This window comes from Microcaecilia unicolor, chromosome 2 (genome assembly GCF_901765095.1).
Source record: "Microcaecilia unicolor chromosome 2, aMicUni1.1, whole genome shotgun sequence".
Taxonomy (NCBI): Eukaryota; Metazoa; Chordata; class Amphibia; order Gymnophiona; family Siphonopidae; genus Microcaecilia; species Microcaecilia unicolor.
This window is the reverse complement of record NC_044032.1, coordinates 594,955,505-594,968,522: the sequence shown is the minus strand read 5'-3', so window position 1 is coordinate 594,968,522 and position 13,018 is coordinate 594,955,505. Positions and strand designations below refer to the sequence as shown.

Genomic DNA, 13,018 nt, shown 5'->3' with positions numbered 1-13,018 from the left:
CAATCTCATCATTGTCATCCTCTCTGTGAATTCATTTAATATACACGTATACATATTGTTGATCTGAATGTTATATTGCCTATTGTGGTTGTCTAGGCAAGGCTGTTTTTTGACATATATACTACAGATTTCATGCCTTTCTTTGCTTTTCACCAATGGTTGCAAATCTTGTTCTAGAGCAGTGTCTCCCAAGTCCAGTTCTGGAGTACTCCTTGCTACTCAAGTTTCCAGGATATCCACAATGAATACGCATGGACTTGATTTCCAGGCACTGCCTCCATTATATGCAAATCTCTTTCATGCTTATTCATTGTGGATATCCTGAAAACATGACTAGTAAGGCGTACTCCAGGACCGGACATGGGAAACTCTGTTCTAGAGGCACACCTAACCAATATGGTTTTCAAGATATTCATAGGAGGCAATAATCAGATTGCTTGCATTGATGCAAACTCTGGGAGTTTCTGTTATTAGCAGGATTTGCACTAAGCAAAACTGTGCAGCAGATTTTAGTTTGATTATTGGGCCTGGAAAGTGTTAGAGCATGTAGATTGAGTGGAAGTTGAAGGATATTGACCAGATGCAGTGTGTAATTTGATAAGTATTTTTATTATCATTTGTTTTTGTGATTGTTTATACTGTATGCCACTCAGATGGGCCATTAATTCCGACTCATTGACTACAATAGCAAATGACTTTTCAAAAAGGATATATTTAAATGGACATATTAAAATGTTGAATTTACCCAAGATTGTTTTCTAGAAAATGCATTCAAAAATTGTAAGTGGAGGGTTTGTTTTTTTTAAATGACCAAAAATCAATAGTGCAGTACTTGAGTGTGTTTATGTCACTGGATTGGTTCTGCTTGTATCTGAGATCTTTTTCTCCAGAGTATTGCTGCACCAGTTTATATATACTTTGCAATGTTTGGCAGGTGTTTTTCATAAATAATTTAGACCTAGAAAAATTCCCTATAGAGAGTTGACCTCTCTGCCTTTTTCTAATGGCCACCCTCCATATCTGCCTCAAACATCCAAAATCAGCTGCTCTGATGGCTTCTACTGCCCTGTCTCCACAAGTAGACCTCCTCTGGCCTTGCCATGTCATCTTTGCATCTTACAAATCCACTACTTAAACCATCATCCAAGGCCCCTTCTCTGCCTTATTATCAAGTTTTTTTTCAATAATCCTGGCAGCCAACAAGGTTAATTATACTATAATAAGTTTTTTAAAAAGGGTCCAGCTTGAGCTTTCCAAGTTTGGTTTAACCATGGCCCCTGGACTCTGGTCACACAACCTTCTCAAAAACACGATATTGTGATGCCACTGCTATTCATGATTGTTATTATCACTTTATGCAAATTTATCCCAATGCCATTTTGTAAATCTGATGCAACCATAACACTGTTATTCAGAGTTGTAACCACTACTCAGTGCTGGCTACCTCTCAACCTTCTTGGAGGCACATAGATCTCATAGCCGTACTGTTATAGACAGTACTGCCACTCCATACTAGTTACACTTAAGCATCATTTCTTGATGTATTTATGGCTTCTTTGTATTTGTGCCATGCTTTTACAAAGTCTGTTACCATTTTCGTCTTCACTGTCTATTCTAGAAGGGCTTTCCAGGTATTCACCAACCTTTCCATGAAAACATATTCCCTGACACTATTCCTGAATCTAGCTCCTTGATGCTCCATATCATAATCCATGGTTCTGCATTTTTCTTCCTATTGCCAAAACTTTCCTTTGTGTGCTTTATTAATGCATTTCAGATATTTAAATGTCTGTATCATATCCTGCTGCCCCACCCCCACCTCTCATATCCTAGGCTATGCATATTTAAGTCCTTTAGATAGTCCTTCATTTTCATCTGATATGGCGTTTGGTGCAGACTTTGCACCATTTTGATTGCATTTTTCTTGACTCCTCTACTTATCCCTTTATGTGATCCTTTTGTCATCAATTGAAGACAAGCTTTTTAGTCACATAGGACCCCAGATTTGGAACCAGCTGCCAGCAGAACTAAGAAAACACCTGAACTTATCACACTTTGGGGGTCTTTTACTAAAGCTTAGCTTGAGTTATCTGCAGCAGGGCCCCTCTTATTCCTATGGACTCTACTGTAGATAACTCAAGCTAAGCTTTAGTAAAAGACCCCTTTTGAGAAGACAATGAAAGTGTAGTTACTTCAGCAGAATTGCAGGGAAGTTGATTCATTTGAATGTATTTCACTGTGTTTTGTTTACTGTTTAATTATGTAAGAGTTCTTGATATAAACAAATGTTATGTTTTTTATTCTCTGTATGGTTTTATTGCAGTCTGCTTGCTGCAAAGAGTAAAACATCAAACATATAAATGGCAAGTGACCGACTCACCTGCAAATGCGCAGTAGAGACTTCCCTCTCTGTCCCGCCCTCGCGTCAAGACGTGATGACGTCAGAGGGCGGAACAGAGAGGGAAATGGAGTCGGACTGTCGGCCGCTGCCGCTGGAGCCTAGAAACGAACATCACACGCACCAACCTCCACCCTCCCCCACATCCCCGCCGCCGCTCCTGCCCCCCTCCGTATTGGGCCCCCTGCACTGACCTGACAGCGCCTTTCACCTCCGTGTGAAAGCGCTGCAGGCAGCGCTTTCACATGGAGGTGAGAGGCGTTGTCAGGTCAGTGCAGAGGGCCCGGCACAGAGGGGGGAGGGAGCGGCGGCGAGGAGGGTAGCTGGAAATCTCACCCGTTTTAACGGGCTTAACGGCTAGTAAAGGAAATAAATCAGACACTATCACCCCAAGGTCTTTTTCCTGTTCTATGCACTTTTGCTTTTTCCCCTCTCTCATGTACCATTATTTCCCCCCTCCCCAATTTGAATGACTCAGCACTGTCTTGTAATAAATCTTTATGTTTTCAGCCACTCCTCAAGTTTTCTTAGATCACTTCTTATTCCGTCTACTCCCAACTCCAAATATATACAAAATATTCATATTTCTTTCCACTATTTTTATTGTATCATCTATGCTCTTAGGCGCCCAATGCATGCCAATTCAGAATTATTGCCCGGCTACTGCGTGACCTGGGCGGTAATTTAATTTTTTACGCGCGTCCACTATGCACGCCAGAAAATTTATTTTCTGGCACACGGCGCTAGCTGGGCAGTAATCAGCATTCTTTGCATGCTGATGATTACCGCCTGGTTAACATGCAGCAAAATGAAATGGGTGGCGATCTCAGGCCCAAAATGGTTGCGCACCAATTTTCATTTTGCCGCACGTCCATTTTCAGCCAAGAAAAGGCCTTTTTTTAGTGCGCACTGAAAAATGGACTTGCGCATGTCCAATACACTTGTCTACACCAGCGCAGGCCACTTTTCAGCGCACCTTAGTAAAATATATTGTTTATATTTTATTCAACTTTTTCACCACAGATGACCAGCAATCCCTTTTTCCAACACATAAAAAAAAGATGATCAGCAGCAGCCGGCTTTCATTCTGCACTTCATGCTCTTCTCTGTGCAAACATCAAGGTGTGAACTTTTTCAATGTGGTTCTTTCACCTTTAATCTAAAAAAAAAAAGCATAATGCTATCAGAGAGGCATGTAAATCTAAAAAGCATTAATGAGGGGGGGTGCCATTAAAACTAGTCTGATAATGGGTTCCATGACTTATAGCAGTGTTGAACTTTGAACCTGCAAGTCCCAGAAAAAGCCTGCATACACACTTTCTATCCCATCTGGTTTTTTTAAAAGCTAATGAGCAGGAATAAAACAAAACAGAGAAAAGAAAATGATACTGTTGTATTGGACTAACGTAATACATTTTTTGATTAGCTTTCAAAGGTAACCCTTCCATTTTTAAAGCTAGATGTAATATTTTGTGTTCCCCAAAACATTATGAATACTGTGAAATATCTGACTGATTCAAGAACATAGGGACCCTTCTACTAAAGGGTTGGCATGAGGCAATGGGCTTGCCGCATGCCAATCCAGAACTACCGCCGGGCTACCACAGGAGCCTGGTGGTAGTTCCCACCCCCAGTGCATGCCATTTCCTGCATACCATTTCTGGCTATTTTTGTAGCACCAGGGCTTACCCACTGGGTTAGCACAGAAGCCCTTACTGCCACCTAAATGGGTGGCGGTAAGTGCTCCACCCCCCCCCCCCCCCCCCGAAATGGCCACATGGCAAGTGGTTCACTTACCGCATGGCCATTTCTTTAAAAAAAAACAGCCTTTTACTCGCTGTGGTAAAAGGGGGCCTCAGTGTACATCAGAAACAGACGCTAACACTAGCACAGGCCCCCTTTTACCACAGCTTAGTAAATGGATCCCCTAGTAAGGGAGACAGCTACTGGAAATAGTCCTTCCATAAATCATCTTTCTTAGGGGTCCTTTTACTAAGATGAGCTAATGAAATTAGTGCACGCTAAATGCCATGCAGCTACTCCATAAAGCAGTCCTTGATTTCATCAAGGAATTTTATCTCTCTAGTATGCCCTGATGTTACATTTACGCAGTCAATATTGGGATAATTGAAATCACTCAATCAAACGGAATAGATAGAATGTATTATCAAATAATATATATCTCTTTCTACCTAATATACAAGCTGTTTGCAAGCAGCTTGTATATTAGGTAGAAAGAGATATATATTATTTGATAATTGAAATCACCCATTATTATTGTGTTTCCTGTTTGATAGCCTCCCTAATTTCTGATAAGTTTTCTGCATCTGTCTGTTCATCCTGGCCAGGTGGACAGTAGTACACTCCTATAATTATCCTTTTCCCCTTTGCACATGGAATTTCTATTCATAGGGATTCCAAGATGTGTTTCTTGTCCTGCAGAATTTTTAGTCTATTCTATTCAAGGCCCCCCTTAATGTATATTGCTATCCCCTCCACCAATTCAATCCACCCTGTCACTGTGATATAATTTGTGCCCTGGTATGACAATGTTATCTTCCTTCCACCAGGTCTCAGAGATGTCTATTATAACTATTGTAACAGGGGGTTTAGGTTTAGTGAAAGAAAAATAAATTTGATACTCACCTGGGGGCTGCTGGGGGTTGCAGAGGGCAGCGCTACGTTTTTCTGACTCCTGGGGGTGTTTGCGCTTGCCCCCGGGAGTGAAGAGATGTTCGGGCCCAAGAAGGGGCCGGGAAGAGTGAGGGGAGCGCTGCCGGAGGTGCTCCCGATGGACGGCCTCGTTTGGGCCGGTGGCAGTGTCAGCAAGCCGGCGCAGCCTGGGGCCAGGCAGCACCATGATTTTTGGCTCCCGGGGACGAGTGAGTCCCCGGGGGCGAAGAGGAGAGTCGGCGGTAGTTTTTGGGCCAGCTGAAATGGCTGGAAGAGCGCTGCAGAGGGCAGAGATGGGGGAGAGGGCCTGGATCGCGCTGAAGAAGATGGCCGGCAAGGAGAAGACGTCGGCGCGAGTGTGCATGAGGCGGCGCGCCTCATGCACACATTGCGAACGCGCGTTTTTGCGTTTAGGCCGAAGCCGGGGCCTAAATTTTGGGCCCGGCTTCGGAGTTTTTTTAATTTTGTCTCTGTTTTTGCGGGAGGACGTCAAGGACCGAAACCGAAGGCAGGGGTCGAGTGAGGGGAAAATCCCGGTCAAGTTAAGGGGTCTTTTGACTCAAAATTTTAATTTATGTATTTTTAAAATGAGTAAATTCGGGTTTTTATTTTTTAAAAATCAGGGATTTGTTTAATTTAAATTTGGTTTTTGGTTTTGGGGTTGGGGAATTTTTTAGGATTTTTGTAGTAATTTAGTTTTTTTAATTTTGTTTTTAAATAGGAGTTTTTGACAGGAGTGGGTTTAATAGGGTTAGGAAAGGGTTAATTTTTTAAATTCGACAGGGTGGGTCCGGGAGGGGAGTTTGAAATTTTTGGGATAGTTTTTAATTGGATCTGGGAATTTTAGAGGGGTCTAGAATAGTTTGTTGGAAGACGGACGTCGGATTTGGGGATTTTTAAAATTGAAAAACAGGGATGGATAGGGAATAGGGAGTTTAATTTTTGGGTCAAGTTTGAAGTGATTTGAGTAAATTTTAAGGTGATTTTGGTTAATTAGTATGATTTTCCTATTAAAATCTATGGGGTTTTATTTTTTTAAATGGAGCTGTAGCAGCGCTGGCCAACATTCCGCAGGTCAGTTTAGCCAGCTTGGAATGTTTAAAGGGGATAGTGATTGGCTGAGCTGATCTCGGAATGGCAAGCCAGCGCTGGTCTCCCTGGAAACGGTGGTTGAGGCAGTTGGACAGAAGGTGTTGGTCAGTCAAGGAGAGAGGTGTGTTGTGTGTGGTGGGAGAGAGTGGAAGGTGTTTGGAGGGTAAAAGTGAAGGAATTTGAGAAATATTGAAGGAAAAATAATTAGAGAATAGTGTATGATTGAGAGAATTGTTGTGGTTTAGGGGGGAAGTTTGGTTAAAATTTATCAAGGTTAGAAATAGGATTAATAGTAACAGGGTTTGTAAGAGGTGTGGGGTGTGGGTTATAAAAGGGGGTGTTTGAGAATAAAGTAAGGGGGGTAATAGTAAAGGAATTGGAATTTAAAATAGTTTTTTTTTTAGGAGTTAAGTGTTAAATTATTAGAGTGGTTAGAAAACAGCATAGAAATATCTGAATGGAATGTAAAGTGGTGTAAAATACTGTGAAAGAGTAGCGAAAGTGCCTAAGACCGGCCAACACTATTACTTTAGTATTAGTTAGGGAAAGAAAAAATAGTTAGAAAAGGAGAAGACTTGAGAGAAAGGGACAAACTGAACTTATTTTAATTTTAAGAGACAGAGGGCCACAGTGTAAAATCTTCCTAGCGGCAGAATTTCTGCTGTTACCCAGAGCAGACAGGGTTTTGCTTCCGTTTACTTTGGTGTTGAAGGAAGGTTTAGGAGGAAGAGTCATACATTCCAGGAGACTACAAGGGCCCCAACGCAAGCAAGATTCCACCGGCACGCTTGGAAGAAAAGGAATGGAGTCCCCGACAGCTAAGTGACTGAGAGCAAAACTGGGACTGAGTATCAAAGGGAAAAGGGGGTGTTACCTATCTTGAAGGGGACAAGGGACAAGAAAAAAGAGAGGAGAGAGAGAAAAAAAACCAAACAAAATACTTACCTGTTCCTGAAGGGTGGTGAAAACTCCTGTAAAACATAAAGGGTGACACAAAGTATCAAAGTCCGGAGAAACATCCTTTGAGAGAGTATAAAGAATTGTTAAACAGGGGAAAGGTTTAGTGAGAACAAAAACACAATACTTATCTGATGTCTGTTCTGGTTCTGTAGTAAGAATACCTGAAAAGAGAAAAGAAGTGAGTTTATATTTCTTTTTAAAAGAAAAGGGTTATTCATGTACATAAATTGTGGGATTTATTGCATAATTTTGTAAGTTTGTTTTTAATTTACTTTGAGGTTGAATTGAAAGAATTTAAAATAAATACCAATTTGTTGCATTGAAAAGAACCCTGCAGCTGATTGAGTTTGTGGGAAGTCCGCAAGGGAGAATCCTAAATTTAGTTTAATTTTTCCTCTTCCGCCCTTGGAAAATGGAAGACGAGGATAGTGGTTCTACCACATTTCCGGTAACTTGTAGTGTGTTCGCATTCAGGCCCGACTACAAACACCTGATTTTGGGCGAGCACACAGTTACCTCTGAGGTACCGGAAGTGCTGGTTAGACTATCTTTTCATTTAATGCAATATGTTCTAACTCTCCCATCTTATTTCTTAGGCTTCTGACATTTTCATACAGACATTTCAAACAATGTTTGTTATTCCTATTTACAACTTGCTTAACAGTTGACAGTGACAATTTGCAATCTTTAAAATCTCTCTGGTCTTTATTTAAAGACACCAGGCTGGTCTATTATAGTTGCTATTGCAAAACATTGCTATCAGGGTGCCCTATCTTCCCTGCTTTGGTGATATCTTTTAAAGATACCTATACTATACCATACTGTTACTTCTATACCTCAGTAACCAAAATTATTTCTGTGCAATTTACATCAAGACATCATCACAGGCATACCTGTGGAAGATACTTATCTTAATAACACGCCTTGGAAGTTATATCTGACATAAGTCACATTTAAAATGTACAGTTCCGAACCATGCGCTTTTGAGTGACTGTTGACCTTCCCCCAGTTTCTAGTTTAAAAGCTGCTCTATCTCCTTTTTAAATGTTGGTGCCAGCAGCCTGGATCCACCCTGGTTAAGGTGGAGCCCATTTTTCCGGAATAGGCTACCCCTTCCACAGAACGTTGCCTGGTTCCTAACAAATCTAAAACCCTCCTCCCTGCACCATCGCTTCATCCATGCATTGAGACTCCAGAGCTCTGCACGTAGAACAGGGAGCACTTCTGAAAATCCCTCCCTGGAAGTTCTGGTTTCAGCTTTCTACCTAAGAGCCTAAGAATTTTGTTAGGACTCTCACAGAAACACTGGGTTAGTGAGCCCTTGGACCACTGCTGAGGAGCGGCAGCGGCAGGAGAACCACCCAAACACGAGACAAGACAGAACAGACGTACCGGTAAACACAGGACTGGAACCACCGGACTGAAGCTGCAGCCGAGGCAACGCAAGCTGGAGCAAGCAGGACAGGAATCGGCCAAACTTCACCTGAGCTTGACCGCTGTTCCCCAGGGGTTGAGCCCTCAGGTGCTGGCGGCCGACAGGACTAAGAGACAGAGGATGAAGTCAGAACTGCAGGTTCAGCAGCCAGCCAGCAAACAGTAGAACACACCAGAAACCAAACCAGGGTCCCAGACAGGCAGCAGGCAGAAGAATACTCCAGAAACCAGACAGGGTCAAAGGCAGGCAGCGAACAGTAGCATATACCAGGAACCGAGCAGAGTCAAAGGCAGGCAGCAAGCAGTAGAATACTCCAGAAACCAGACAGGGTCAAAGGCAGGATAAAAGTAACAGGGTAGCACTGCAACAACACTCACCAATGAGAAGCTCATCAGATGACCTCTGTTGCAAACACAAAGCCTGAAAGGTCCCAGGTGCTTAATGAAGGCACTACCGATGAGGTCATCAGTAATGGTGGGGCTTGGCAGCAACAACAGCAGAGTATGGCTTGGCTGGAGCAGGATCCCAGAATGGACTAGCCTGGACTGGAACGGATTCAGGATTTTCCCACAGGGTTCAGGATTTACAAACCGACTTGACTTGGCAGAAGGAACCCCGAAGCAAGTCCGACCAGGAATATAGTCACAATCGTGACAAATTTCCTAGATCATTGGTACCCACATGTGACAGCAAGATCCTCCCCATCACTGTCTAAATCTTATCTAAGTGAGGCGAATGTTGTGGCTGCTCTAGACAGGTTTAAATGTACCATGTATTTTCTGTGCACATGTGCATATTTTTTAAAATACACATATGAACTGCAACTCCAGCATTGCTTTGCCCAAATTTCATGCTTACACTCCAACTTGCACCCATGTACTTTTTAGATAAGACCTAATTTTTCAAGATCCCATATGTGTACCTAAAACAATGTTTGAGACATGGCAATAGTTTATAAATTCACCCTCATTAAGGGCTCCTTTTACAAAGCTGCAGTAGCGATTCCAACACAGCAAATGCGAAAAAGTCCATTCGGTTTCTATGGGCTTCATCACATTAGCCATGTCAAAATCGCTAATGTGGCTTTGTAAAAAGAGCCCTAAATGCACAGTAATATGTGCATTGTAATATTCCCCCTCTTCTCCACCCTTCAGAATGCCTCCACTCAGTGCAGGTAAAAATATGCATGTTTTATGAGTGGGCACATATTTGTACCATGTAGAAGGTGAATCATTTCCAAAAAACTCTTTCACCAGGGCAAATAGCCATGTAAATGGCTTTGAAAATTGTCCTCACTATTTACCAAAATGTCTTAGTACCTTATGGAAAGATCTTAAAATATTTACAATATCTAAGAGTACAGACCTACTGGATTAAAAATTCATGCCTTAAACTTAACTTTATAAAACATGCAAAGTTCCCAGGTCATTTTTTTACATGCATCTGAGCTGGCTTGAGAGATATCTAGCTCTCTCCCATAGAGATTTATTTCTGTGCATGATTTCTTTTTCCCCGCATACCTCAGAATTTCTAGATTAGTGGTCTCCAGTTTCAAAACATATGAGCAGTGTTAAAAAATGATTCATGAACATCTTGCAGATGGTGCCTTAACCTAACGTGCTTCCAGCATTGCCTTACCGAAGCAATTACAGCAGAATGCTTTTCTTATTGCACAAAAGTGTTCATCCATTTTACTGAGCCATTCAAATCTGCTGCTTTAGAAAAATGTGGGAATGTTTCTGAAAATAATACAAAACACTAGGCTGTCAGTGGCACATCTGCATTTAAAGAACCATAAGCAAGATAAATCACAGATCACAGATCATCTAACTTTCAGGAAACCTCTGAAGACCATGTTATTCAGAAGTGCTTATCCCACGGCCTCTTCCAGTGTCTCCACTGCTGGAAGCGCATCGATCTAGAGACATTTGGACACATCCCCCTTCCCTCTTCCCTCAAAGTTTCTCTTCACCTTCCATCCATTCCTACTCTTCCCCACTATCTCTTGTAGGTTTTCTGCTGTATTAGCTTCATTTTACTGCATTGGCGTCTGCCTCTGTGGTGCATTGTAAGCCACATTGAGCCTGCCACTGTTGGGAAACTATAGGGACAGAGCAGGGACAGATCCCATGGGGATGGAACGGGGAGGGGACATGGACAGAGCCCACGGGGATGGGTACAAATGAGATAAATAAATAAATAAATAAATGTTAATATTTGCAAATACCAAAGGGATATTCTTCTACTGATCTATGGGGGTCCTTTAACTAAGATGCAGCAAAAGGTAGCAGGTCTTTCCCGCACACTGTTCATTTTTACTGCAGCAATAAAGGGCTAGATTCTGTATATGGTGCCTGAAAAATCTGCATGGAAAAAATTTACACCTAGGCGTATGCTCTAAAGTGTACCTACAATTTATAGAATAGACTTACATTTCTACATGGTATATAGAAGATGCCAAGTGGCTCGCCAGGTGACTAAATTTGGTTACCTCCATTTAGGCCACAATTTACTTGGTGTAAATCCTGACACCTAAGTTAGGTACAGAGCGGGTGTATTCTATAATAATGTGTATAGATTTTAGAAACGCCCACACACTGCTCATGCTCATGCCTCCTTTTCAACTATGAAACTTAGAATTTAGGAGTACCACGTTATAGAATACACTTAACAAGTTGTGTGCATAAATCTCAGTGCCAGTTAATACTGATAATTGCTTGTTAATATCCAATTAACAGTGCTGATTAGCTAGTTAACCAATTAAGTTATGCACATTGTTATAAAATACACCAGATTCTGTGCAGATTTTCAGGTGCCATATATAGAATCTGGGGGGGAATGGCTAATTTTCTATTTTTGTATTAATGGCCATGTGCTAATGTTGTCATTAGTGCATGGCCATTTTTAAAAATTACCGTGTAAGCACTTACCAGCACTCATTTTTATACGTGGTATGGGCTCATGTGCTATTCCAGCAGTAGCCAGTTATCACACACTAATATAGCTTTTTGCACCCCTGATATGCTCGCTTTCAAAATTATTTTTTCTAGTGTGCGGTTAGCGCATGAAGATTTGGAAGTTATCGCAAGATGCCTTAAGCTGCGTTAGGCATTAGAGAATAGCACCAGGATGGAGACCCACAGTAACCACGGGGATGGGGATAGGGACAGGGCAGGGACAGATCCCATGGGGATGGGATGGGGCGGGTACAGGGAAAGAGCCCACAGGGATGGGGACAAACTTTGTCCCCGTGTCATTTTCTACTTTGAATCCTGGTAATGAACTGGACTGTTATTTATGTTTGAGTAATGCAGACAACGATATTTTGATTTTTTTTTTTTTTAAAACAAGCAAACATGCTGGCCACAACTAGCAAACTTTGCATGGGGAATCCTTTACATCTTGCTACCAGCACATCTTCTATTGCAGGAAGGACTGTGGAAGACAGGAGAGCTAGACTGAATCCTGAAATTGTTGATGACTTCTTATTCATCCACAGATTTAAAAATTATAACAATGCTTCATAGGGCATATTTCTCCCCTCTAGGGCATATAGAACGGGTTGTAATTTTGTACCCCTGGACATTTCAACAAGGTAGATTAGGATTCCTTGGGGTAGTAGAAATCAGCTATTGTTGGGGTTGGAAGGGTAGAGGGTGGTGATAAGGAGGGTTATTATAGCTGCTCACTATTATTATTGTTTTCTATTTTAAATTTATACACAATAGTTATACAGCATATTGTTCCTTTTTATACTTTAATACAAAGATTTAAATATAAAGTCATAATTGTTTGAGGCTTCTGCTGATGAGGACAGAACCCATGGGGATGGGGCAGGGATGGAGACAGAACCTGCGGGGATGGGGTGAGGACGGAGGCAGAACCCACAAGGATGGGGTGGGGATGGAGGCAGAACCCACAGGGATGGGGTGGGGATGGAGGTAGAACCCATGGGCATGGGATGGGGACGGAGGCAAACGTTGTCCCAGTGTTATTCTCTATTAGGCATGCATTAGTGGCTCATACAGCTTGGTAAAAGGGCCCTGTGTAAGGTACTAAGAATATGCACTGAACAATGCTAGGAAAACAATGATAAATATGGGTAAATACCAACAAGTTATGTATTAATCTCTGGATTTTGCTCTTCTTTACAGGATGCGACAAAGATGTTTTGATAAATATTCTTACTCAGCGGTGCAATGCGCAAAGGCTTATGATTGCAGAGGCTTACAGGGACATGTATGGCCGGGTATGATGATTTCATTATGGAGAGACTCTTATGTGTGATAACCATGTTTTCCATCTTGCTGTAACCCACTTAGAATCTTTTTTGATAAAAGCAGGATATAAATATGTGTTTTCAGTTAACCAAAACTAGTTTTCATGCTTCCTAAGTTTGAATCAAGTGTTGCAAGAGAACCTCACGAGACTGGAAGACTGGGCATCCAAATGGCATATGA

At 41.8% G+C, this 13,018-nt stretch overlaps 1 protein-coding gene across 1 annotated transcript in view; it reads left to right on the top strand.

Annotated features, from left to right (window-relative positions):
- ANXA10 (annexin A10) overlaps positions 1 to 13,018 on the top strand; it is a 156,877-nt gene that overhangs the window by 66,111 nt on the left and 77,748 nt on the right. Inside the window, exon 3 of the mRNA XM_030191576.1 lies at positions 12,713 to 12,807. Within this exon, the coding sequence (XP_030047436.1) occupies positions 12,713 to 12,807 (95 nt within the window). The remainder of the gene's footprint in view (positions 1 to 12,712; positions 12,808 to 13,018) is intronic.